Source organism: Silurus aristotelis (genome assembly GCF_946808225.1).
Source record: "Silurus aristotelis genome assembly, chromosome: 24".
Classification (NCBI taxonomy): domain Eukaryota; kingdom Metazoa; phylum Chordata; class Actinopteri; order Siluriformes; family Siluridae; genus Silurus; species Silurus aristotelis.
The window spans coordinates 5,554,745-5,581,711 of NC_139597.1; the positions used below are offsets into that span (position 1 = coordinate 5,554,745).

At 38.1% G+C, this 26,967-nt stretch overlaps 1 protein-coding gene across 18 annotated transcripts in view; it reads right to left on the bottom strand.

Moving 5' to 3' along the window:
- Positions 1 to 6,377: 6,377 nt before the first annotated feature.
- Positions 6,378 to 26,967, bottom strand: part of LOC310719276 (UPF0606 protein KIAA1549) — a 35,493-nt gene continuing 14,903 nt past the window's right edge. For 2 of the 18 annotated variants that reach the window (XM_083528817.1, XM_083528818.1), the window contains exons 4-21: positions 25,807 to 25,895; positions 24,516 to 24,690; positions 22,644 to 22,774; positions 22,342 to 22,528; positions 21,478 to 21,537; positions 21,157 to 21,308; positions 20,707 to 20,884; positions 19,146 to 19,330; positions 18,405 to 18,610; positions 18,117 to 18,256; positions 16,480 to 16,706; positions 16,151 to 16,380; positions 13,835 to 13,970; positions 13,402 to 13,755; positions 12,146 to 12,198; positions 10,905 to 11,032; positions 10,669 to 10,823; positions 6,379 to 9,503 (exon numbers count right to left, since the gene is read on the bottom strand). In XM_083528817.1, the coding sequence (XP_083384943.1) occupies positions 9,294 to 9,503; positions 10,669 to 10,823; positions 10,905 to 11,032; positions 12,146 to 12,198; positions 13,402 to 13,755; positions 13,835 to 13,970; positions 16,151 to 16,380; positions 16,480 to 16,706; positions 18,117 to 18,256; positions 18,405 to 18,610; positions 19,146 to 19,330; positions 20,707 to 20,884; positions 21,157 to 21,308; positions 21,478 to 21,537; positions 22,342 to 22,528; positions 22,644 to 22,774; positions 24,516 to 24,690; positions 25,807 to 25,895 (2,996 nt within the window). In that variant the 3' untranslated portion in view covers positions 6,379 to 9,293. Of the gene's footprint in view, positions 9,504 to 10,668; positions 10,824 to 10,904; positions 11,033 to 12,145; positions 12,199 to 13,401; positions 13,756 to 13,834; positions 13,971 to 16,150; positions 16,381 to 16,479; positions 16,710 to 16,791; positions 16,807 to 18,116; positions 18,257 to 18,404; positions 18,611 to 19,121; positions 19,331 to 20,706; positions 20,885 to 21,156; positions 21,309 to 21,477; positions 21,538 to 22,341; positions 22,529 to 22,643; positions 22,775 to 24,515; positions 24,691 to 25,806; positions 25,896 to 26,967 lie in introns of all 18 variants that reach the window. The other 16 variants (XM_083528827.1, XM_083528829.1, XM_083528826.1 and 13 more) reach the window with 15 other exon arrangements.

Genomic DNA, 26,967 nt, shown 5'->3' on the forward strand with positions numbered 1-26,967 from the left:
GAAAAGAACCAGTAGATGTAACTGGAAGATGTAGATTTAACTTGTTTTTTTGTTTGTATCTCGGCATAGAAACATTACAGGCTAAAGTGAAAATGTGGAAATGTGGTTATTGTGTCAAAATTGTAATTAAAAAAAAAATAGTTGGCTAAATATACATTTAAGTTAAATAGGAAGTAGCTCAAATGTTTGTAAAAGTATTGAAGTGCAAAAATTTTGTTGAGGAATTAGTTTGAGCACAAAGCATTAAAAAACTGGCAGAGGGTAACAGCTGGAATGTGAACACTACCAAATACAAATGCAAATGAGCGCCTGCTTGGCAAAGTCACACCAGCGCTACAGTAATTTAGTTTAAACAAATTAAGAAGGTTGGAAAGGTCTCCACCTTACACATTTTTACATATTAGTATTTTACACTAAGATACACTTTTTTATTTTCAGAAGTTTTCTATTGTTTAAGTTACTTGTCACACGATATGATACAATCCTAGAGAATCTATCAGCATACCAACTCATGTACAAAGATTTTTTATGTTAAAATTATATCAGAAAACCAGGCCATATGAATTTAAATCCTTAATGAGATCACATTTCCTATAAGGTAACTCAAATAAAATAGCAAATCTTGGTACAGTCTATTAAGATCAGTTTTGATCACACAGTACACAATCCTGACAAAAACATCTTAACTCCTCTGACTATAGGATTTTTATGTGCTTTTTAAACATCCCATTCCACATTGAGACTCCAACCTTCTGGGAAGATGTTCCACTAAATTTTGGAGTGTGGAGATTTGCGCTCAGGAAGGTCAGGTACTGATGTAGGGTGTGAAGGCCTGTATTCAAGAGGGTTGAGGTCAGGGCTCTATAGCAGGCCACTCAAGATCTTCGACTCCAACCCATGCTATGCAAATCTTCATGGAGATGGCTTTGTCCACAGGGGTATTGTCATACTGGAACAGGTTTTGGTTCAGATGAAGGGAAAATGCTAGCTACTGCATCCATATCCATCCCATACAACTACTGCATCCAACACATGATCAAACACATATGGCTGGAAAAGTCAGGTGTCCCAATACTTTTTTCTGTAAAATGTATTTTAGACATGTTTGTCTGATCACGTTTACCTTTTATGTTTTTAAGTTGGGATTTAATGTGATTAAGTGACCCATGTGTGTGTGATGGGTGTGAACACTGCCATGTTTCCAAAGAAAACACATTGCATGCTTGCATGAACATCAACAAAGGATTAATAAAGTACAGCCAGAACACCAATTCTGCTTTGTGTACAATGTCAACTAATAACTGTTTCATTTCAGTAGTTATTACTTCAACGTGTTTGCATTTGATTTGTATTTCATTTAATTGAAGAGGACATCAGTCAATCTGATTTCTTTAGGTGTTAAGCTCGACTAAAGAGCTAACAATATTTCTGTTTTCTGAAGAAATGTCATTATAACACTGAATTTAATCTGTTTTACGATATTATTGTATAATGTGATTGAAATCAGATCTGGTTCAGATTAAGGCTTTCCTGTTAAATCTTTTAAAGTTTAATCCAATTTTCTTAACTGTTTGACATCTCAAGAGAATACAGGAATATTATTCATATATTTAATTACGTACTGTAAAGACAAAGATAGATATCTGTAATAGGTTTTTTGTTTCCACTATTCTGTTTATTTGTACCTTTATTACAATGAAGGCCTGCACCTCCATGTGCTTTCACCCTCCGTTACATGACACAAAACATCTCAGAAACCATGCATGCTTGAAAATATTCATCTTTCCTTTAAAAAAAAAAAAAAAAAAAAAAAGAGGACATGAGAGTCTTCCAAAGGCATGCTTTCTTTTCATTTTACAACAAAAGAAAACTAAAAACTTGCTATTCAGGACACTATGTCATACAGATGCTGCCTCACAGATTTCATGCGACGTTTCCCTGAAACTCCGATCAGATTGGAGTATATTCGACTTATCCTGACTTCTTGGATGATACACTGTTTGCCTGAGGATCGTGTCAAAAGCTGATTACGCAAGGAGGTATCTCCAGAAACAGAGAAACGGTGTGAGGAACACTATAAGCGAGGGTGGGGCACTGATGCTGGGTTGCAAAACAGGTTTTTTTTAAGCACTGCCTTTGTGTTCGGCTCCTTCTGTGGTAACCTGAGAATCTGGAATAACACGCTAATGCTACGGGTTTATGTATGTGCTCTTGTGTTGTGCATACAAAAAGGTGGTTGTGGACTGGAGAAGCGATTCCTATACGATTACAGGATCTTTGGGTGGGGGAACACACATGGAGCTGGATAATATCTAGAGGATTAGACCACGTGGCTGTAACAGCTTGTCCTTGTTTCCTGTGGAATTAGGAGCAGTAAGTCAAGAAAGAGTGTTTGTTATCCTATTTAAGTCTGGAATTACCTGCTGTGTACATTAAAGGACCTTGAGGTCATACGTCAGTAAAAAAAAACACATATTTGTGTCTCGGGTTTAAATGCACATGATTTTATTATCCTTGTTAAATTCGCACAACAATCTAGAGACAGTACATGTTAAATACAGGGATGCAGTTTGCAGAGACCAAGAGAGTGTGATGTCATTAGGAGACGAAAGGAAAGAGATTTCCAAGGTGCTAACAAGAAACAGAGATGTAACGTGACCCCATTTACACTCTGGATCATATCCGGATAAGGATTGCATCCATGTAACGCGGTGCATTTGCATCTCATATGTTGATAATCCCTTTCCTCGATTCTTATCCGGATACAATCCTGATACTCGAATTGCGAATGGTTTATTAAACAATTAAATGGCGCATTGGGTATAAGGATTATATCCTGAAAGAGATTCTCCACATGCACCCAATCAGGTTTTAAACAGATTTCAATTCAATCCATTTTAGATTTAAGACAATTAAACGAGATGTTGCGTACGCTTGAACAAAAACACGATCCATTCCTTACACATTCAGTTTTTTGGGGGTTTTTTTCCCCCCCAAATGCAGCCTTTATCACGGCCATAAAAATAACTGAAAACTGGGAAATAAGGATCTGTTATTCATTTTAAGGCAATACGGCTAACATCTGATTACAAGTGCAAATGAATGCAGTTAAAATATGACCAAAATTCCATCCAGACAGATAATTGGAGAAATCAGGTGTAAATGGGGTCTTTGGAAGTGATCATTTTTTTACAATACTCCAGGAATATTCTAGCGTTCTTCAAACCTTTTCCTTATATATACTATACGCTCAGAAATTAAATTTCCTAACAAATCTGACTTGATACCCATCACTGTAAACACTTTGTCTTTATTAGCGTTCAAATGGCAGAGTTATCATGCTAGCAAACCTTTGGGAAATTAGAGAAAGTTTTGTTAGTATAAAGTAAAGTTTTCGCATGTGCCTATTCGTTGGTCAAAAAGACACTAGTTGATCACCGGTTACAATTTTATAATTCATTTCTAATAAGTAAACTGAAAAACTCGAGAATTTAGAGCGGCATTTCATTGTTTACCTAAGAATTACTTATTAACAGCAAAGTATTAATATAACAAAGTGTTATTAATTCATTATTCATTCATCATTTCAAATTCTACTTGGGGATTTGTGTAACGTTCTTTCTGTTCATTTTAACACCTCTAAAGACTTCCTGTTCTTTGAAACCATGTCCAAACTCCTGCCTGCAATAAATGCACAATATTGCGGAATAAGGTTGTAAAAAAATGCTAGAATATTCCTTTAAGTTTCCAAAAACCTCCAATAATCTATGAAACTCATATAGGAATGAAGAAATAGTCACGTCTTTTCTCACACTCGCATTAACCCAGAGATATTAATCACAGATACTCATCTTCACTACATTTGAATAGCAAAGGAAATGTACAGCTTGTTATAGGGGTTATTTTATTATTACACACACACACACACACACACACACACACACACACACACACACACACACACACACACACACACACACACACACACACACACTCAATAGCACCATATTAGTCCGGTGGTTGGAACATGGTATGATAATGTAAATAAAATGTATTAATAATATAATCTTCACTTATGATTTCCTGACTTCAGAGCTGCTGAGGTGAGACAGTGGTTATAGATGGAGGAACAGTTTTAAACAATTAGGCCATGATTTAAATTGTTATGAATAATTTAATGTGGAATATATATATAAATTCATTAATTTATGGTAAGAGTTTAAGAGTTTGTAAGATGTAAGAGTTTAATTTCATATAACATTTATTTTAGGTCATGCAAATAAGTATAAAACAAAGTATGTGTGTATGCATATATATATATATATTGTATATGAAATTTAGTTATTTTGTTTGTTTTGGTCCCAAAAATATTGGAACACCTGAATTTCAGCCATGTGGTTCTTCCCCATACTGTTACCACATAATCGTAGGCACACAATTTTATTGTATGTCTTTGTATCATTACATTTTGTATTCACCTGAACTATGAAACCCGTTCTAGCATGTCATTGTCCCTGTGCATAAAGTCAGACATGTGGGTTGAAGTGGAAGATCTGCAGTTGCAATGGCCTGCTAAAGAGCTCCGACCTCAATCCTATTGAACACCTTTGGGATGAATTGGAATGCTGACTGCACCCCACCCCAGAGTACCTACATCAGTACCTGACTTTACTAACACCCTTGTGGCTGAATGAGCACAAATCTCCACTCGCACACTCAAAACTCTAGTGAAACATCTTCCCAGAAGAGTGGAGGTTACTATAACAGCAAATGGGAACTAAATTTGGAATGACATGCTCAAAAAAGCGCATACCAATCGTATAGTCTGATCATAGAATTGTAGAAATGATCATTTGTTTAGGAAATTATACCAATATTCAGGAGATGTAAAAAAAAAAAAAAAAGAAAATACGCCAATTTTAATTGTTTGTGAATTTACTTTATTAATTATTTCCATGTGAAATTAAACAGATTGTTAAGATATACCAAACTGCACTGAGAATGGTAAATGATCTAAAACGGGGGAAACTTCTTAAACCGATTGTACACAAGTGTATGTACATGAATATGAGTAGGTTTGTCACTATTTCAAAGCCATGAAGTTCTAACTCATGGTAAGAGCTTTATTTGTTTTCAAATGAGTATGTTATGATTGCAAAATCATTTTAGACCACTGAGGCCTTTTTAGAGGTGAATATACATTTATCTGTATTGTTAGAGTTATATGTGTTTACATTTGACATGTCCTAAATTCATTATTTTATGTATTATTAATAATTAATAATCCACTATGTGTTTAGAAACACTGGAGAAGCTGAAACAGAACTATACCTTCTGTATCTGAGAGTTCTTCAACACATCACTACATCAATATAATCACTATACTATAGTTGAGACCTGTGCAGGACCTGCCTGCAATATTTTCACAGATTTAGATCGTTTTCCAAAATATTAAAAGAAAGTCCAGTGAACTTCCTGTTCCTATTCATGTAATACCTTATCTGTTCAGTCATATTCATAGTTGTCTGTATTCCTGCTGTATTTAAATACCATTAACTTTAAGGAATTATGAAAGTCCATTCCTGCTGAATAATTAATCAGAGGTCATGTATTAAGTATGAAGTTTCATAACATATTAAGCCATGAGCTCAAGTTACACAATTCACAGCTATTCAGAGACATTTAGGATGCGGCATTTTCTGCTACTCTATTAAAAAATAACCACTTCATCACCTCAGCAGCGCTGTACATGACTGACTGACTGAACGGTGTAACACCCAAAATTAAAACGACTCGTTTTTTCCCCCCAATTGGTCTTTGCAGAAGTCTGCTTTTGAGAATGACATTTACCTTTACACTTTTTTTTTTTTTTGCATTTTTGAAATGGTCCATATTCACATAATATCTCTTTGTATTTTTAAATAAGAGTCAGAAATACTGACCTTTCCATGGTTTCAAAAAATATTACTCAAGTATATAAATTGCAAAATATCCAAGCTTCTTTTTCTTTTTCTCCATAATCAAGGTGATTCATCTGTGCTTGACTATTCACATTTATTTTCCTATACCACCAGAACACAGTATTCACTCATGTTTAACAAAATCTATCTAGCAAGCTTGCTTTAGGATTGCACATCATTTTTTTTTTTTATAAGCGTGTTACTTTTTTAAAGCATATATATCAGCATGCCCATCAAGACATCAACACATTAAATAAAAAAATAAATAAAAACATTAAAGCATTAAGTAACATGCAGATTGACTTAAGGCCTGTTAGGGTGAGTATATGCTTATTTTTACCTGTCCGAGAAATACAATTTTATATATATATATATATATATATATATATATATATATATATATATATATATATATATATATATATATATGGGTTTTTTGTTTTGTTTTTTAAATGCCATGGTGTACAACACAATACATAACAGTTCCATCTTGTCACATAACCTTACAGCCACCATGAGAAAAAAAAAAAAAAAAAACACTCTTAGCCCAAATTCACATGATTGTACACATGGAAATACAGATTGCCTACTGAATTACTGAGCTTTACCATCTATATGCCTTAACAGTGATTTGGTCTTTTTGTTTTTCATTTTATATCTCATGTCCCATACCAACATTTTATCCAACATTGAAATGACTTCATATATTTTAGACGATAAATAAAATAAATAAACTCTAATATAGTTAAGACATATAGTCATATTGTGCTCATCAGAAATACATCAATATGCAATTTATATATTATATAGTGTAATAGAATGTTTTATATCTGTTTGTATATTTATATATAGCATATCTATATAGGTAGTGTATTAATTTCCAGATACCACTCTAGGATTTTTTTTTTTTTTTTTTTTTTAGCATTGCCACTAAAAACCGTTGTGCAAAGATTAAAAGAAACTGTGCAAAACAAACAGCTGTAAACTGAGGACTATATCGACATATAGTGCTAAACGTGCCCTACTCTATTGAAGAACCGGCTCACGGCAAACTCTTACAATCCACAGGCAAAAACAAGCTAAAAAAAATTAAAAAATATAAAAAAACTATTGTCCCACCATTCTGAATAGATGGCAACGTAGACTGATGATGATACTGAACAAGACTTTTTCTTCAGTTTGTGTCACATGACTGAATCCTTTTCTTAACTGAGTAAACATTTTGCCATTTTGATCCACCAGGGGAAATGAGAGCAGGCAACAGACTGTAGACATTTCAATTTTGTGACGATGCACATGTGGACAAGCTCAAATGCTCACACTAAAGTGACCCGGAGTCCCCTTGAGTTGAGGTTTGGACAGAAGACAGTGGTCATGTATGAAACTGTGTAAAGCAGTGGTTAACAGGTCTGTTCCAGGAAATAGACACGATCTAAATCTAAACACGATGTGACATTTTGAATCCAGAAAATGTGGAAAATTTTTTCACAACATTTAAAAGTCAAACATCTGACTTTTTACTCAAATAAATTTTGCGAAATCAGTCGTTTCTTTTTTGGTTATGAGGATAAAAACTAAACTGGTCAATCACACAGCGATCCACCAATCAGGGTCGAGCGCACGCTGTTTTGAACTTGTTTTGATTGACGCTTGGTAATTTTTACTTTTTACCAACATACAGTTCAGCATCAGTTCAACAAAAAGCAGAACATTTAGAGAGGAATAAATGATGGACTCCTGACTCGATCTCGCCACAACCCACGTGACCTTATTGGTAAGATTTTTTTTTTTTACATATTTGGAAAAAAAGGTTTTGGGCTCATGATAATTGTAATAGAAATTAATCAGTGTTTGACTCATTAATATCATTCTATTAATAGATCAGTGTGCTGAGAGTCACATTAGAGTCTGTTCACATAAACTGAGTCGATTAGGCAAAAGTCTTGTGACAAAAATGATAATAGGAACTTTAAAGCCATAATAAATTATAGTACTTTGGATACTTAAGTACAATTGAAGGCAAATACTTTTGTACTTTTACTCAAGTGAATGTTACTTTTACTGGAGTCATATTTTACCTTTTGTATCTCTACTTTAACTCAAGTAATGGTTTGTGCACTTCATCCACCACTGACTACTTCCTAGTTGTTATAACACAGGTGATAACAGGAATTAACTTTGTTTTTTTGGATGTTCCACAGCATTAAACCCAAAATTAAAATGTATCAGTTATAATTCTGGGCAAGTTGCTGTAGTAAAAGTGGAATAAAACATTTCAGGATATGCTGCTAGTAACAGTAGTCGAAACAGTAACTTCGCTTCTTGTCAGGTTGTATCCTTCTAACATTACATATCTACCTCAGGTCCAATTCCCACACAGGAAAGTTAATTTGACTACTGTTTAACACATTATTCATCAAGATGTTCTGGATCATTGAACAGTTTAAGAACACCTCCAAAGCTGAACCTTTGCTTTTTCACAGTACAAAAATGTGTAGTTGTACAAATGATGTGTCAGTGGTCTTATAAATAAAACTTCTATATATTGTGCCTCTTGTTCTGAGATCTCTCTCTTTGGCTGCTGTACATCCAAATATAACACGCTTTGTTCACAGCCACCATTCTCGGTTTGATGCCACGCCATCAGCTTGACTCACATCCTTTGAAAGCCCTTTTCTCCGAAAATACAATGAAAAACATCCTTTTCTCGATACACTCGAGAAAAAATTTATAATTATTATTATAACTATTATTTATAAATCGTAACACAAAAAAGTGTATTCAAAGGAAAAGACCCTGCTGACCACTGCTTTACCAGTGCTTCAGGTTTCAGGGACGGTTAGTGGAAACAGGAATGAGATTTAGCACCAGAGGAAGTCGAGGGGCAGAATGATGACCCTTCTGAAGGAAGCACTTTGACGGACATGTAAAAATGGCACTGAGGAAATAAAAGGAGGGGGTCTCACGCTGGATTTGAGAAAAAAAAAAATCACAAACAATTTCCTTTTTTTCTTTTTCTTCTCTTTCACTATTTTAAATAGCATGCACTTTAGGAGAGAAGAGTTTCTATTGGATATCATGGGTGAGGTGACTTGTTGTATTTTTAAGTTAGTGATGTTTCATTTGTGGTATTTTTTCTTTTCGAAATGTTCTGTAGAAGTGGTGTCTCGTTGCAGTCCAGTGTGCTGAATATGGATAGAAATAGGGTTCAAACAAACCTTGGCTCTGGTGCGTGTGTTCAGTGGGGGATTAGGTAGCATGTTTAAAATCAGCAGTTCCAGCGACCAGCTATAGGTGGAGTTTAGCCTCTGTTTGGGTTTGGTTCGGTGTTTCTCAGCTCTGGTAGCCGGCCATGGCTGGTTGTTTCTGGGAGAGTCTTTGCAGCTCCTCCCTGATGGCCTTGATAATTGAGGCTGAGGACTGCACAGGTGGAGAGGCTTCCTCCAGCCCAGTGTAGCCTGCTGTTGGTGTGGGAGGATCTCTTATTGATGACCTGGGCATCTGAAACACGGGAGATGAGGAGTACTCAGGGAATGACAGGATCTGTTGCAAAAGAGTGACAGAGCCTAGTTGGATGGATTCCTTCATATTAATCTGCAATCTGTTTGAAGGCAACATCCTGAATGTTTTGATCCTCTTCTCTATCCTACAGTATATCACAGCAATCCCTTATTCAGTATCTTGGTCTGAGGACTTCAGTCACCTAAACTTCATGGAATCACAATAGTCTGTGCTTAGTGGAGAATTAATCATAGCAAGTCATTTGTGAAAGGTCAGAATGATTAATGCAGTCCAACATAATTACTAATTAGCAACTAATAGTGCGATACCACAAAATGAGTGGCAACATTTAACATGTTATCAAAATATTCTCTGGTTTAATAAAAGCAAAAATGTTTTCCTGGCTTTGGGGCATATGCTGGAATACCATTACCCTAAGCAGTCTATTAAGGCAGTAAAGCATGGTGGTGGTAGTGTCATGTTAAGAGTAACTTTTGACCTGTTATTATGCTACAGTATAGATTACAGATTTAATTCTGTTTTAATGGAGGTTTGGAAAAGATTGCGATATATTCTTTGGCTAAACCCTGATTAAAAATATGAAGTTGTGTGTTTAGATATAAAACTCTTTAAGGCCTTTAAGGATTGAGATGATGTGGATTCTAAAAATAACTGGTTGCAGCAGAACTAATTCCACTGTACCACTGCCAATAAAACTGTCTCCATACCACCCTGTCCTCTGCATCTGCCTCTTTCAATTTGACCCCCTGCATGTTTTCCCTCTACACGTCCATAAACCTCCTCTTTGTCCTCATTTGTAACCCTGTCCATCGTCATCACTCTCAATGAAAATCTCAACGTCTTCAACTCTGCCACCTCCAGCTTTAACTACTGTCTGTTTTTGTTAACTTTACGGCCTATATAATGTATATTAATAAATATTATATAATGTATATTAATGACAGATCAAATTAGTTCCAGGTATTTATGCTACAACCTTTCAAAATATTGGAAATGCTCATTTGGGGAAATTGGATGAACTTAGGAATGTTTCAGGTCACTATATGTTAGGGAAGAAAAGCTTGCTGTAATGAACATGTGACTCAGAATAAATCAGATGAAGAAGGACAGAAAATAAAAAAATAGTTTACATGTTGTTGGAGCATGTTTTAAATTTTATATGACCATAATTGTGCATGTGACTCACAGCCTCTCGATTGTTTCCAGGCCTGAAGATCTCTTCATCGGAGCGGTACTGGGCCCAGCTGGATCCTGAGGGTCCGGAAACACTGCGTCCCACTCCGGGATACACACTGATCCGACTAGATAAACCTACCTGTGTCAGCTGATGTAACTGTGCACCTACACACATGCAGAAAGAGAGATATAATCATCAGCAAACTACATCAACTATAACAGTCACAGGTGAATAGAGATATCTACCTGTGCTGCCCCCTACTGGTCGTGGCCGGGGCGACGATGGGATATCATCTCCATACTGCCCCCTGCTGGAGTAACCTGGATCAGATTGTAGCTCTCCGGATGCTAGATATCCAGAACCTAGGGACTGCCTGTCAATCAAATATCAATCAGTTTCAACCCTTTTTTTTTATTGCGTAGAGAATATAATTAGAATTGCTAAATACGCCTTTACACTCTTTACTTATTAGCACAGCTTTAATCGAGGCACATTGCCTGCCGGCAAAGTAAATAGTAAATATTACTGTACAGTGAAACCCTTATGTACGAGCATAAATCGTTCTTGAAAATTGCTCGTGTGTCCATTTGCTCGTAAGTTCGAACTAATTTTCCCCATAGGAATGAATGTAAAAGTGATTTAATCCGTTCCGAGATCTCATTCTATCGCTTATTTCTGCACTTAAAAACTATTTGTAGCTTATTTTTAAAAACAAATACACTGCAAATTACCATAATATAAACATAATTTAACACTTACTCATGTGGTAGTGGTTGATTGCGAGTGTGAGACGCGCACCACGCTTGTAAACTCCTCGGTTTCCATGGTAATTCTATTTACTTTTGTTTTCACAGCACCAACACTGATTTTCTTGGGAGACATTTTTCAAGATTTCTAGTGAAATAAAAGTATAAAACTAAAAACAGTTACTGTGGGAGAGCGTATGAATACGGGAGCCACTTTAATTTTTTTATTTTTTTTGTGTTGGTCTAATTAGTGCCCCACGCGCGCGCGCGCACACACACACACACACACACACACACACACACACACACACACACACACACACACACACACACACACACACACACACACACACACACACACACACACACACACGCTCTCCTCCTTAAATGCACCCTCCGATCACTTGAAAAAAGAGAACAATCATTAGGTCACATTAACTTCAGGTGAGTCAATCCCCTTCCTATCTGCTCCCGGACCCGCCCTCCATTCACAAACCGCCGCTCGGCCGTGCGCCCCCCCCCCCTGCCACAGTTACGGGGAACCGGCAGCTTGGGTTTGCTCGTGCCTTCGAAATTTGCTTGTGAAACAGGGTAACATTTTGCGAGCGAGTTTGCTCGTATCTCCGTTTGCTCGTACTATAGGTTGCTCGTACAACGGGGTTCCACTGTATAAGCATACACATTTTTATTTCATTGAAGGATACATGATAAAATATCAGGGCATTAATCATCGAGCTCACCTCTGCAGTAAGTTTTGCACAGATGTAGGGGACATTCCTAATTCAGCATATCTCTACAAAACGCACAAATAAAAAAAATATATATAGGGACAAAGTCAAATTTAGTAAGTTTTGCACATCTGTAATTAGATTCATATAAGTGTGGCTGTAAAAATCTTCTTCTTTCTTGTTTTCCATTATTAGATTTTGTATATGAAAACCAAAGAGCTGTCAGCAAGGTGTGTGAATTCTGGCTCGGGCATTTTCTCAACATAAGCTCTAGTATATGCACAAAGGTTGGTGGACACCTGATCATAAATTTCATATTTGTTTTTTTAACATTTTAATCAACATTTAGTTTCAATTTGCTGTTAAAGTAACCTTCAATCTTCTGGGAAGATGTTCCAGTAGATTTTGGGGTGTGTTTGTGAAGATATTTGCTTATTCAAAAGCTAAGGGTGTTAGTAAAGTTTGAAGAAAAATCAAGTCAGCGAAAAAAAAGTACGGTGTCCCAATACCTTTGACCATGTATAGTATATCATTTCAGTCTGGTTGATTCTATTCTCAACAATGTAAACAACCACAACCCTGAACAGGCAGATGGTGATGAATGAGGAAATACTGTTAATAACGAATGTAAACAAATCACAGGTTTTATTTGTCTACATCTTAAAAATATTCCAAATAATCTGTTCATGTAAAACCCCAATTCCAACAAAGTTCCTGCAATGATTTGCAAATTTCTAAAAATATAAACCCATATTTTATTCACAGTAGAAGATAAAAAACATATCATGGTATATAAAATTTTAAGAAAGAAAAAAAGGTCATTTTAAAGGCAGCAACATATCTCAAAAAGGTTGGGACAGGCCCATGTTTACCACTGTGTAGCATCATGTCTTCTTTTAACAACAGTCTGGAAACATATAGAAACTGAGGAAACCAGTTGCTGGAAATTGGGAAAGGAATGTTGTTCCATTCTTGCCTGATATAGGATTCTAAACGCTCAACAGTCCTGAGTCTTCTTTGTTGTATTTTTCGTTTGAAGATGCACCATATAATAATTAATTTCAATTGTTGAAAGGCCTGGACTGCAGGCAGGCCAGTTCAGCCCCTGGATTCTTCTACTATGAAGCAGATCATTGCAGATCATAGCAAATCATTGCATTCTGTTTTTATGTACATTTTACACAGCCTTCCAATGCTTTTGGAATTGCGGTTGTACATCATAAAAGGCTAAACACGTAATTGTATATAAATCTTTTTCCTATACTCACTGCAGAGAAAGGACTGTGGGCAGGGGCTGCTGGATAGGACGACGAGCCCCACTGGCGAACAGAACGTGGTAATGGACTACACGGTGGAACAGGACTGACCACTTCCACCCCAGGAATTGCCGTACCTCCAGTGAGGTTCAAAGGGGCGGAGCTAGTCTGTGAGGAGGGCGAGACCAGTGCAAATGCATCATCTAACAAGGAGTGCATTTGCTGCCGTGCCTCTTCAATGGTTGGCTGAGGTGGAATATAAGCAGGCGGAGCAGGGGCAGGGCCAGGAGGTGGAGACCCCGGGTCAAGAAATACCTCATTGGTCGGTGAGGGGCTATCGACATCAGGAAGCTGATCTGCATCTGACTGGATGGAGAAAGTTACATAAAATTAGTGCTCCTGGAAATGAAACTGCAGAGTGTAAATGAAAAATGTGTGATTTTACCACGTAGGCCACATTGTTAACTCCTGGGTATTTTCGGTACGTGGCATCGCCATCCATAATGAGACGATCTTTATCAGTCAGGCTGCTGTTTCCACTCAAATTCTGCCTTTGACGCTGTCTGGGAGAACGTCTGGCCCTGGGGGTACACAAACAATTAAGAAAATAGACTTCAGATGCAACAAATTCTAATCAATGAATTATCAAAATATAAGGTTTCATCTTCTTTCGGCAGCTCCCCTTTAAGGGTTTGCCACAGTCTTCCATCTCCATACTACTCTGTCCTCTACATATGCCTCTTTCATACTAACTACCTGCATGTCTTCCCTCACCACATCCATGAACCTCCTCTTTGGCCTTCCTCTTTTCCTCCTTTCTGGTGGCTCCATCCTTAGCATTCTCTTACAGATATACCCCATGTCCCTTCTCTGCACATGACCAAACCATCTCAATTGGGCCTCCTTCACTTTGTCCCCAAAACTTCCTACACACGCTGTCCCTCTAAACTTGTTTCTAATCCTGTCATTCGTCGTCACTCCCAACAAAAATCTCAACGTCTTCAACTCTGCTACCTTCAGCTCCTCTTGTCTTTTAGTCAGCGCCACTGTCTCTAAACCATACAACATAGCAGGTCCCAACAAAGTCCTATAAACTTTCCCCTTTCGCAGATACAAATACTATCACATTTACACACATGTACTCTGTCTTACTTCTACCTACTTTCATTCCCCTTCACTCCAGCAGGTAACTCCAGACTCTCCTCAACCTGCTCACTACTCTCACCACAAATCACAATATCATCCGCAAACATCATAGTCCCTGGAGACTCTGACCTCATCCATCAGCCTCACCATCACCACTACAAACTGGAAACGCTTTCTCTAAATCCACAAACACACAATGCAACTCCTTCTGACCTTTTCTATACCTCTCCATCAACATTCTCAAAACAAATATTGCGTCCGTAGTGCTCTTCCTTGGCATAAAACCATACTGTTGCTCACAGATGGTCACCTCTTCCCTCAGCCCGGCTTCATCTACTCTTTCCTATAACTTCATGGTGTGACCGATCAACTTTATTCTCCCGTAGTTACTGCAGTTCTGCACATCTCCCTCATTCTTAAAGATCGGTACCAGCACAATCCTTCTCCATTCGTCAGACATCCTCTCACCTTCCAAAATATCCTGCTTCCTGCTTCACCATCTCCACATCATCCAACCTTCTCTCTTTCTCAATTTCCTCATTCATCAGCTGCTCAAAAAATTCCCTCCATCTTCTCAACACACTCTCCTCACTAGTCAACCCATTTTCAACTGCAACCTTGATTGCTCTAACTTGCAGCACATCCTACACAGATCAGTCCCTCTGCCTCCCCAATCGGTATAAGTCTGTTCCCTTCAAATTGAAGTCTGGCCCAATCACCAATCTTTCTTTCCTACGTACACTCTCCACAACTTTATCTTACTCAATCTAGAACTTTTCCTTCTCCTCCATCCCACAAGTCACTTGTGGACCTACCATTTCTCTTTCCATCCACACCATGAAAGAACAGTTTAAACCCACCTCCAATGTTCCTGGCCTTACTCTCTTTCCACTTGGTCTCCTGAACACACATATCTACCTTTCTCTGCTCCAGCTCCATCATCTGACTCTCTCCCTTTACCAGTCATAGTTCTAACATTTTATGTACCAACTCTAACCTCCACTTTCCTACACTTCTCCTTTCCCTGCTGTCTGTGTGGATGTCTTTCTCCTCTACTTCTCCTCCTTTGGGCAACAGTAGCCCAATTTCCCTGTAGGCTAACAATACCTGTGGTGGTCGTGGGTAACCCGGGCCCCGACCGATCCAGTAGTAAATTCTGGTTCGTGATTCGCATATTTGATTTGGCACATGTTTTACGCTGCCCTTCATAACGCAACTCTCTCTATTTATCCAGACTTGGGCTTTACACCCCTTCAAAATAGTCCTCTTGCACAGCAATACAGTGCACAGAAATACAGAGCTCCCATCGTTCCTACCAATTCTGGAATATGTCCTCGAAGTCATCTTTTCATGTCAAACAACTTCTCTTTTTTCTGAAAATATTCCCTCCACCCAGAAAACTATAAAACAATTACACGTATAAAAAAATCCTCCTATTTAACCTCATGTAAGCTGTTACTGTAGAAAAATATTACAAGTGAAGGCAATATTATGGATCCAGAACAAAACACACTTGTTCATCTTGGCCAGTTCTCTGGTCTGGTTGGATATATTTTAAAATCTACATCTTATTATCTTATATATGTGAAATCTTATTAATAAAGATTATTATTACCTCCTGTGAGGCTCTCCGTTCGGTGAGGGGGTTTGTGTATCAGGATGTAGGATCTTGTGTATTTGCTCCTGGGCTTGCTGGTAGACTCGCTGCTGCTCTGAACTGTCTCCAAACACCGCTATAATGTCCTCCATGGACGGAAACTCGTAGTGGCCTTTTCTCTTGGCACGTAGTCGTATCTTATTGCGATGGTGTTCGATCTCAGACTTGTGCCTGAGAGCAACCTGGATCTGAATGCATGCACAACCAAAACCCACACGTTTTAGTAAAAGAGCACATCATCCTACCACAAATCTTAATGCACCTCTGAACACTACAGTTCTACTCACCTCAGAGCTAACCTTGCTTCCATCCGTCATTCTTTCACTGAGGGCAGGGCTTAGAGCTTGATTATGCGAATGAGTGGTCGGGCTCGGCACAGGCTGCATGGCAATTAACTGGACCTTATTGGAAATCCGTCGTGTTCCATCAGATGAGCCTCGAGACAGGCGATCCACATGGTCAAATATGGAGGAAGAAGATAACTGTTCATCAGCACCGCTGCCCGATGTCGCCCCTGCTTCACACAGGGTCAGAGGGTAAAAGTATGCTCACGAGATTCTAGTGACGCTGGTGAACTCAGGGAAAATAAAGCAGCTTACCAAGTTTGTTCTTCGCTGTTCAGCCGAAACGGAATATGAATACAAGGCAGAAGCAGAAAAGATACAAAAAAAAAGCAAATGTAAGTTTTTTAACCGGGATATAACCTGATAAATGAGGAGTAAAACATGACTAAAGTCAGTGTTTACTCTTATTCTGCAACTATTTCTTTTTAAGAACTCATAAAAAAATAACATATTATGTTTAATGTTTAAGAACATTGGTGCCCAAAAGTAGTATGGGTGCATTGTGTTTTATTCCAAAATTTTTTGGATGTTAGTCTATCACCTATCCTCTCTATGGCATTTGCCACTTGATTGACCTATAGGGGCGGCCAGTCTGAGCTCTCTTCTCTTCTAACACACGGGTCACCATGAAATACTGCAAAACTGCTGCAAGCTAAGTGACTCCACTTATTTATGTGAGTCAGTATTTTCCCAAATGAAGATTATTAAGTTTAATTACTGTTCCACCATGACTTATGATCATTTGGAAGTCTGCTTGAGGTTGGTTATCAGCAGCTACTGTCCAGACTATGCAACCTGACTGACTCCATTCAGTGTAAGTCTTCAGAGTAAGGTAGTGATCATAAATGTATTGAATTGTATTGTGCCATAAGGGTTCATGCAGTTATGCAAGATACGCCAATATTATATTCATATTAATATTATTTATATATTGTATATATAAATGATACTTAGTGTATATGAGGGAGGGGTGCAAAACATAATAGATTAAATAAAACCAGATGTTCATTTCTTGTTCTGTCTCGAGGCAGATGCAGCTCTACCTCTGCCATGTTAATCTATATTCTATGTAACTCTCAGGACACGCCTTGGTCTCTGTAGTGTTGTGATACATTACATTTACATAGCAGCAGCAATGCTGAGAGAACATGCTCAAGAAAACAGTTTAGCGAGGAGAAATCAATCTACACACTGTTCTTCCCCCGCACGCATTCATGGGTTCTGGCCTTTGCTCTGCTGAACGTTTTTTTCGCTACTGAAGTTCAGACACCGACAAGGAGCTCAGGAGATCAACACTTGGTTTATTGTATATCAGGAGGTAAAACTCACAATAGCCACAGTGGAATAAAGATTGCATCTAATCTCTATCTCTCTACATTCTCACCACTCCCGCTCAGACTCTTCTTTCTTTCACTGCTCTAGCGGTATTCTCTTCAGATCTGAATTAAAACTGTAGTACATAATTTATAACCTTAAATTTCACTTTTTACATATAAACTACTTTTTTTTTTTTTTTTTATACCAATACCACCGTGATACACCTCTTTACTCTGTGGAGTGTGTGTTTGTGTGTGTGAAACTGTTTTTATTACCATGTTTGCTCTTGCGGTGATGAGGTTTGCTGTCACTGGGTGTGATTGCAGGTCTGGTGCTTTCTTCTGCTGACTCTCGGCCACTGGACACCTCGCTAGCCAACGAATCACCATCGGATGGAGACAATCTACCACACACACACACACACACACACACACACACACACACACACACACACACACACACACACACACACATACACACACACACAGGTCACGAACTGCCTTTGCCTCAAGAACACACAGAAGACACGCAAAAGAACACTAATTTACAACCTGCTCCTTCTTCGAGCTGCACGTGACACTTTAGTGGACGAGTTTTTGGATTTGGGCGTGTTCAGTTCTCCACCTTCGGAGGGCGTGGCCTCTTTGACAGATGGTGGCATCGGGGAGGGTTCTTGGATTACCATGATGTCATCTTTACTTTGTTGTCCAAGGTGGAGCTTGGCAAAGTCAAAGCCTTTTACACTTGGGGCCTGTAGCTGAACACATGCACATGCACACACACACACACACACGCGCGCACACACACACACACACACACACACACACACACACACACACACACACACACACACACACAGGTGTAGAGATCCTCCAGAAAGAAAGCTAAAAATAGCATGACATAATGACATCCTTGCTGCAGTCCAATTGCTTCGGTAAATCTGATCAATGACTGTTATCAGAAAATGGAATCAATCGAATGAGACAGAGAGACATTTGACAGAGACAGAAATTGAGACACACACACCAAGGGCAAGCCTTCTTACCTTCTAAGCACTATTAAAATCCGATTAACTTCATTTCATGTTCTATTCAAGTAAGGTAAAGTTCTAATGTAGCCTAGCACACTAAAAGTCCAATTATCTGCAAACACACTTCACTGGATAGAAGGAAGAGTCAAATGCCTACCCTGCATGTAAAATGAATGAGTGATCCACTTAAACACACACAAAAACACACACACACTGGCACACACACAAGTGTACATACACTGTGAAATGGTTCGACCCAGACCTTCTGTCTCTGTTGGATGGTGCTCATGGCATCTGGTTGGAACTCCAGTTTCTCGGAGCGGCACAGTTTCCAGTAGAGGATGATGATGATGATGAGGACCACCACCCCGGGGACCACCACCCCAATAATCAGCCACACATTACTGGGCTGTGTCTCAGAGGGGGCCAGGGATAACTTCTCCACCGCTGACGTACCACAACACAGAAAATGAGTGAGGTTTGCAAGTTTTATATAATCTAGATTAGATATAGATGTTCAAGACCAATGAGAGAAAAATGTAATTGCCATAAACATTCTAACAAGTTTGTATTTTTATGTATTTATATATATATATTTTTTAATTGGGACACCTGAGTCATATTTTCAGGCCTATGTGGTTCTTACACAAACTGTTACCTCAAAGCAGTGGTGGATGAAGGACACAAACCTTGTAGTTGAGTTAAAGTAGAAATACAGCAGGTGAAATATGTCTTCATTAAAATTAAAAGTGCAGCCTTTAAACCTTCACTTGAATAAAAGTACAAAAGTATTTGTCTTCAAATGTACTTAAGTATCCAAAGTACTATCATTTATTCTGGCTTTAAAGTTCCTATTATAATTTTTGTCACAATACTTGCACTCAGTTTATGTGAAAAGTCTCAAATTTTACTTTTAGAACACCAATCTATTAATAAAATAATACTAATTATTCAAACACTGATTGAAATATATTCAAATTATCATGAGACCAAAGCCTTCTATTCAAATCATTAAAAAACATTGCATAATAAGGCAATTGGTGTTGTGGCGAGTTCGAGTCTGGATTCTTCCATCATTTATTCCTCTTTAAATGTTCTGCTTGCTGTTGAACTGATGCTGACTTGTATGTTGGTGATCAGTAGAAACCACCAAGCGGCAATCAATACAAGTTCAAAACAGAGCGTGCGCACAAACCTGATTGGTGGATCTCTGTGTTTTTTATCCTCATAAATAAAAAGATTGATTTCACAAAATGTAGATAAGAAAAAAGTGAGATATTTAACTTTAAAATGTAGTGAAGTTAAAGTAAAAGTCTCCAAAAATGGAAATACTTCTGTAAAGTACAGATTCGTAAAAAAAAATACTTAAGAACAGTAACGAAATACATTTTCTTTGTTACTGCCCACTACTGCCACAAAGATGGAGGCACACAATTGTATAGGACGTCTCTGGATGCAGTAGCATGAAATTTTCCCTTCACTAAAACTACAGTAGGAGACCCCAAAAGCAAACTCTATGAAGGTCTGATTTACATGGTTTGGACTGTGTCCTGCTGAAGAGCTCTGACCTCAACCATATTGAACATGATAAATTTGAACTCTGGCTGCACTCCAGGCCTCCTTGTCCAGACGTTATAAACACCCTTGTAGCTGGATGAGCCCAAATCTCAAGCACAAAAAAAATTCAAGTTGAACATCTTCCCAGAAGAATGGAACTTATTCTAACAGCAAATGTGAAATAGGAATATTTGTTTAAAAAGCAAATACAAATTTTATAGTCAGGTGTGTGTGTGTGTGTGTGCGTGTGTGTGTGTGTGTCGTACGTGTAGCCAGTATTCCATGCACACGGTAGCCCAACACGATGGCTGCCCTCTGCAGGTTAAGTCTGTTCAGCATGGCAGCAGTGGTCTGAGCAGACAGTCTCTCTCCTGACCCTGCCTCCACAAAATACACCAACTCTAGAGGGTTATCTGCCCCGTCCAGGCGTAAAGCTCGTACAATCTGATGCACAGAGATGCAAAATAGAGACAGACGCAAACAGTGAGAAGTCCTATTTGTGTACACATATGGAACTGTGTATCTGTGTGTGTGTGTGTGTGTGTGTGTGTGTGTGTGTGGGCAGACGGGTGGTTATATGCCAGAATTGAGGACAGATTTCTGTTTGAGTGTTTGTGAACAAATATTCATTTTTTTCTAAAGGATTACCCCAGAAGCCCAGAAACTTGAGATGATGAAAAAAGGATGGTGGATGGTGAAAAGGATGGTGGAATGACCTGCACGCTGTTGTTGCCCACGGTTGTTGCTCTTCTCCAGCGTCGCCCACTGCTGAGTCCAAGCCCCTCCCCCACCAACAAAGCCAGTCTCCTTTCCATTTTAGCCTGGAACGTCCTCTCACTCACACGCTGATCTAACACACCCAGTAACACTGCAGCACACACACACACACACACACACACACACACAAAACATTATAATTAGAACATTGCATATCAAATCGAATAAGAAACGTCTACATGATCACAAGACACGGTGCCTACAATATCACTTCATAATAACAGTGCAGAGAAACATATTGAATTCGATTCGTTTCCTACCAGTCTTTACCCAGGATGATCGCATATGATGAGATACATTCAGCTCCGGATAATGAAAAGCTGGAGAAGGGAAGAGAAGAGAAGAGTAGAGTAGAGTAGAGTAGAGTAGAGTAGAGTAGAGTAGAGAAGAGAAGAGAAGAGAAGAGAAGAGTAGAGTAGAGTAGAGTAGAGTAGAGTAGAGTAGAGTAGAGTAGAGTAGAGTAGAGTAGAATAGAGAAGAGAAGAGAAGAGAAGAGAAGAGAAGAGAAGAGAAGAGTAGAGAAGAGAAGAGAAGAGAAGAGAAGAGTAGAGTAGAGTAGAGTAGAGAAGAGAAGAGAAGAGAAGAGAAGAGAAGAGAAGAGAAGAGAAGAGAAGAGAAGAGAAGAGAAGAGAAGAGTAGAGTAGAGTAGAATAGAATAGAGAAGAGAAGAGAAGAGAAGAGAAGAGAAGAGAAGAGAAGAGAAGAGTAGAGTAGAGTAGAGTAGAGAAGAGAAGAGAAGAGTAGAGTAGAGTAGAGTAGAATAGAGAAGAGAAGAGTAGAGTAGAGTAGAGTAGAATAGAGTAGAGTAGAGTAGAGTAGAATAGAGAAGAGAAGAGAAGAGTAAAGTAGAGTAGAATAGAGAAGAGAAGAGAAGAGAAGAGAAGAGAAGAGAAGAGAAGAGAAGAGAAGAGAAGAGAAGAGAAGAGTAAAGTAGAGTAGAATAGAGAAGAGAAGAGAAGAGAAGAGCTATTTTATATATATATATATATATATATATATATATATATATATATATATATATATATATATATATAAAAAGACCATACAGTATATACTCCATGGGCATATGTGCATGTTTGATTTTGTGTGTGTTTGTGTTTGTGTGTATGTGTAAATACACTTACGTTCTGCGATCTGCACTGCAGGAAATCCCAGGTAGAAGCTGAACTCCACCACATGCAGCTGTCTCAGGTGAGCGCTGACGTCGGAGCCCCTGAGGTAGCCGTGGGAATCGCGGATGGCAAACGTGATATCCACCGGAGTTTTCTGCTGCTTCTGGCCTTTCGCCAAACTGATGGTGATGTTCAAGATCTGCCCCGAAAAAAAAAAAAAACACCACACCATGACCAGTGACATGACGTTTCATCCTCAACTATAACAAGTTTTCCGATTTTTCCTTTTTAAATTGATATAAAACACCACACACATGTACAGTGAAGTTTCCATTCTCCTGCGATCGCCTGCGCACTTCCGAATAAGCCATGAAGAGTCCTCTCTCCACGCGCTCGCTGAAGCTGCACACTCGCACGTCCACGTGGCTCGGCACAAACTGCAACACTGGACACGAAAGCTCGCATTCACACAGAAAACCAAGTCCTGAATTTTTGCCTAATCTAAATACATGAGCAGAAATTAATCTAGAAAATGAATAACACATTCAATTTGTAATATTTTTAATGTTTTCCACCTAGGAAATGTATTCAAATTTTCTGCAGTTTTGTATAAACTTATAGTTGTATATTTTGTGCTGACACTCCTTTTTTCAACAAACAGTAATATAGAGGATAAACACAAACTAATCATTTTATGACAAATTTGAAGCAGATTTCTACGAAAGTCCTAAGAGGCCATGCATTGTAATCTATTTTTCTTTCTCGTTGTTACGACTTAATTTTCTCGTGATCTCGTCATAATAGATGTTGTCTTCTTCGGATCTCAACGTAAAAACTTGTTTTCTAACGGCGTAATTGTATGGCAGGAAAATCTAGCGCTTTCTGGAGGCGCTCTGGTGTACATCTTGGAGTACACGGTGCCGTTCGAAATCTCAGTATGGGAATATCGACTCGTGATAACGAGAAAACCAAACGAAATATTATAATGCATGACCTCGTAGGAATTCCATGGATTACACTTGGTTCAGCTGTAAAAGGTGAAGACTTTTGCCACGTTTTCAGCAGTGGTGGGCAGTAACGAAGTAAATTTAATTTGTACTTAAGTAGCTTTTTCATGTATCTGTACTTTACTGAAGTGTTCCAATATGAGAAGACTTTTAGTTTAACTTCACTACATTTTAAAGAAAATATTTTACTTGTTACTCAACTACGAGACCTGAGATGTTGTTGACAGTGGCATTGAGTAAAAGACAGGAGGTGGAGCTGGAGGTAGCAGAGCTGAAGATGTTAAGGTTTTTGTTGAGCGTGACGAGGATGGACAGGATTAGAAAAGAGTTTGTTAGAGGGACAGCGCATGTAGGACGTTTTGGAGACAAGGCGAGGGAGGTGCGATTAAGATGGTTTGGACGTGTGCAGAGGAGGGACATGGGGTATATCGGTAGGAGAATGCTGAGGATGGAGACACCAGGAAGGAGGAAAAGAGGAAGACCAAGGAGGAGGTTTATGGATGTGGTGAAGGAAGACATGCAAGTAGTTGGTGTGAAGAGGCAGATGTAGAGGACAGAGGGGTATGGAGACGGATGATCCGCTGTGGCGCCCCCTAATGGGAGAAGCCCAAAAGAAGAAGATTTAACCACATTTTGTGAAATCAGTCGTTCCTTTTCTATTTATAAGGAGAAAAACATACATGGTCAATCTATCATAGTAATTTGGATACTTAAGTACATCTGAAGGCAAATACTTTTGTACTTTTATTTAAGGGAAAGTTTAACTGGGGTGATATTTTACCTTGTGTATCTCTACATTATCTCAAGTACATGGTTTGTGTTCTTCGTCCACCACTGGTTTTAGGAGAGACGTTTTTGTGTTTTGCAGAGAATCATTTTTATTTTATACAATAATAATGAATCATTTTTATGGAGTGTCAGTAATCCTGGATTGGACAATACACGGCTTTGCTGTACACGTCGCCTCAAGCTCTTTATTTTACAGATTTACAGTTTGCTGATAAGATGCCTACAGTGTAGCCTTATGGCAGCTGGCATTCGGCCGACGTTTCTCCTACATACTGCATGCTGTCGCTGCGTGTCTCTGTTCAAAGAGGCACTATTACCGCTTGCTTGGGGAGCACCTGCTAAAGCACAGAATGCTGAGTTTTATAAACCTGGAAAAGATCCACGACTTACCTGAGTGGACCTGATTGATGTTATCAGGTACAGGATATATGGGTGTAACAGTGAGGATGGTGGAAGATGAAGTGCTGCGTGCTGATTGGCGGAGAGTGTTGATGATCGACACTGCTGTATATATGAGTGGGCCAGATACGGCCCGGAAAACAAAATTGGGCGGAGCTTTAAGAACCTGCAAAACACATAAGTGTCAAAGCTCAATTTTTTTTTTTACAACACCCTTAAGGGGAAAAAATACAGAAGCTGATTCTAAGCTCTTTTGTGTCCCAATATCTAGAAACCAAAGTGCAAACTAGAGCTGTAGTAAAGCCCAACATTGTCCAAGTCTATTAACTGTCTAAGAACAGGACTAGCTAAGATCAAGTCTAGACTTCAACTTAAGTCAATTTTGAGGTCAAACTGAAGTTTTGAAACTTTTAAAACCAATTTAAAATTTAAAACCATGACTTCAATTAGTTGCATTCATTCAGGCAATGAACTAATGTTTTCTTAAACAAAAAATTACTTGTTGAACTTTGTGAAGAATCATTATTTCTTCAGTCAATTTTAGTGAAGTTAATAAAGGAAACTAGTTGTTTTTATTTAAAGGAACACCTTTACAAATTAGTGCACTAACAAAACAAAAACACAGCAGTGCATTATTTGAGTTATGCACTTTCACAGCAGCAAAAAAAATAAAATAAAAAAAATAAATAAATAAAATAAAAAAATCTTCTGTTATAATGTCATTTATTATAATGAGAGAAATTGAAAATGAGCGCTCTGATCTGCATCACTGGTGTCTGTCTTGTCCATTCCCTTCTTTCTTGCCAGTTTGGCGTGTTTATTCTCCTGTTATTAATCAGTGCAGTAGTTTCTTGAGCGTGATTTTTCCCTAATTGCAATATTTTTTTTAAAAGTAGCGAATATGATTTAAAATGTAATTAAATACAATACTTCAAACAAAACAGACTTAAGTAAAAGTAAAATTACAGATTTTTAAAAACTACTTTAAAAATATAGGAACTAAAAAAAACTACTCAATTACATTAACAGAAGAAAACGTAATTCATTATTTTCCACCTCTGAATACCAGATCCCATACCAGATCCAAAGACAAACAATTTGCAGTACAAAATACCAATAATTTTGAGTCCAAGTCAATACAGAAAATCTCAAGCCTGAACTTGAATCCTGAGCCCTAGTGCACACTTTGACGATTAACTGTACATACATTTCTTAAATAAATGCACCTAGCACATGCATACAGGTAAATATTAACACATAGTTAAAAGTGAATGGGACCCACCTGCAGCTCCACGGTCCGGTTGAACTCTCGTCTCAAAATCTCCTTCACATGTGTTTTCGCGAACGCCACAGAGGTCGCACTTGGCATACCTGCAGTTTCAGGGATCCGAGGTCAATAAGAAGTTTAAATTCCTTCAATTACTTCATACAGATGTTTTTTGAGTTCCTGTAGACTACTGTAAATTATTTAACCAATTTTGCTATTTTACGACAGGTTCTGTTCAATACAAGATGCTACAAATATAATGAAATTAGCAATGTCTACACTGGTTTTTGTTGGATTTGTAGGATTCACTTTATTTGGAACAAAAGTCTACACCTAGAATATCAGAGGGCATTTTTTCTATGCAAACCCAACCACTAAAGCTATGCAATGACGTAGTAAAAATCAGATTTTCTAATAAGAAATAATGTTTAACTCCCATTTAATCTCATTTTAATCTGTACTCTAATCACCAACCTTTTTTGCGCCACGGACCGGATTAATGTCGGACAATATTTTCACACCGGCCTTTAAAGGTGTGGCAGATAAATACAACAAAATAAAATGATACGACCAGCATAAAAACTGGTATTTTCTAAATATAATAATAAACGGAATCCACTGTGTTGTTTTCTGTTCATTTTGCTCGCTTGGGGGTTTGAATTGAGCGCTGATGTATTATGTGTTAGCAGCCGGAGCCCCTTTAAGAAGGTAGCGGATGTAGGTAAGACATGTGACCGAGGCATCATGACATGCATCAAGAGTGAGTCATAGACAGATGTGGCAGAGAGAATCCGGTCATTTTCCAAAATAAAACATCGTTCAGAATCAGATAATAAATGAAACGGAAACAATTTACGTTATGTATTCTTTGTTTGACAGTTTGACAAAAGTTTGTGTTAAAAGACTGGTTTAAAGTATCACATTTCACTATGCATGACGTATAATATACATACATCTCTACATTTAATATAGAAATATTTGGTTTCCTTTTATTTATTTATTTTTTCAATCTCATGGAATGGAGGTTTCCTACAAAACAAAGCAATCAATTAAAATCTAAAAATGATCATATACACTGGCCAGGCATAATATTATGACATTATAACATTATGAGCAGTGAAGTGAATAACACTGATTATCTCTCCATCATGGCATCTGTTAGTGGGTGGGATGGCA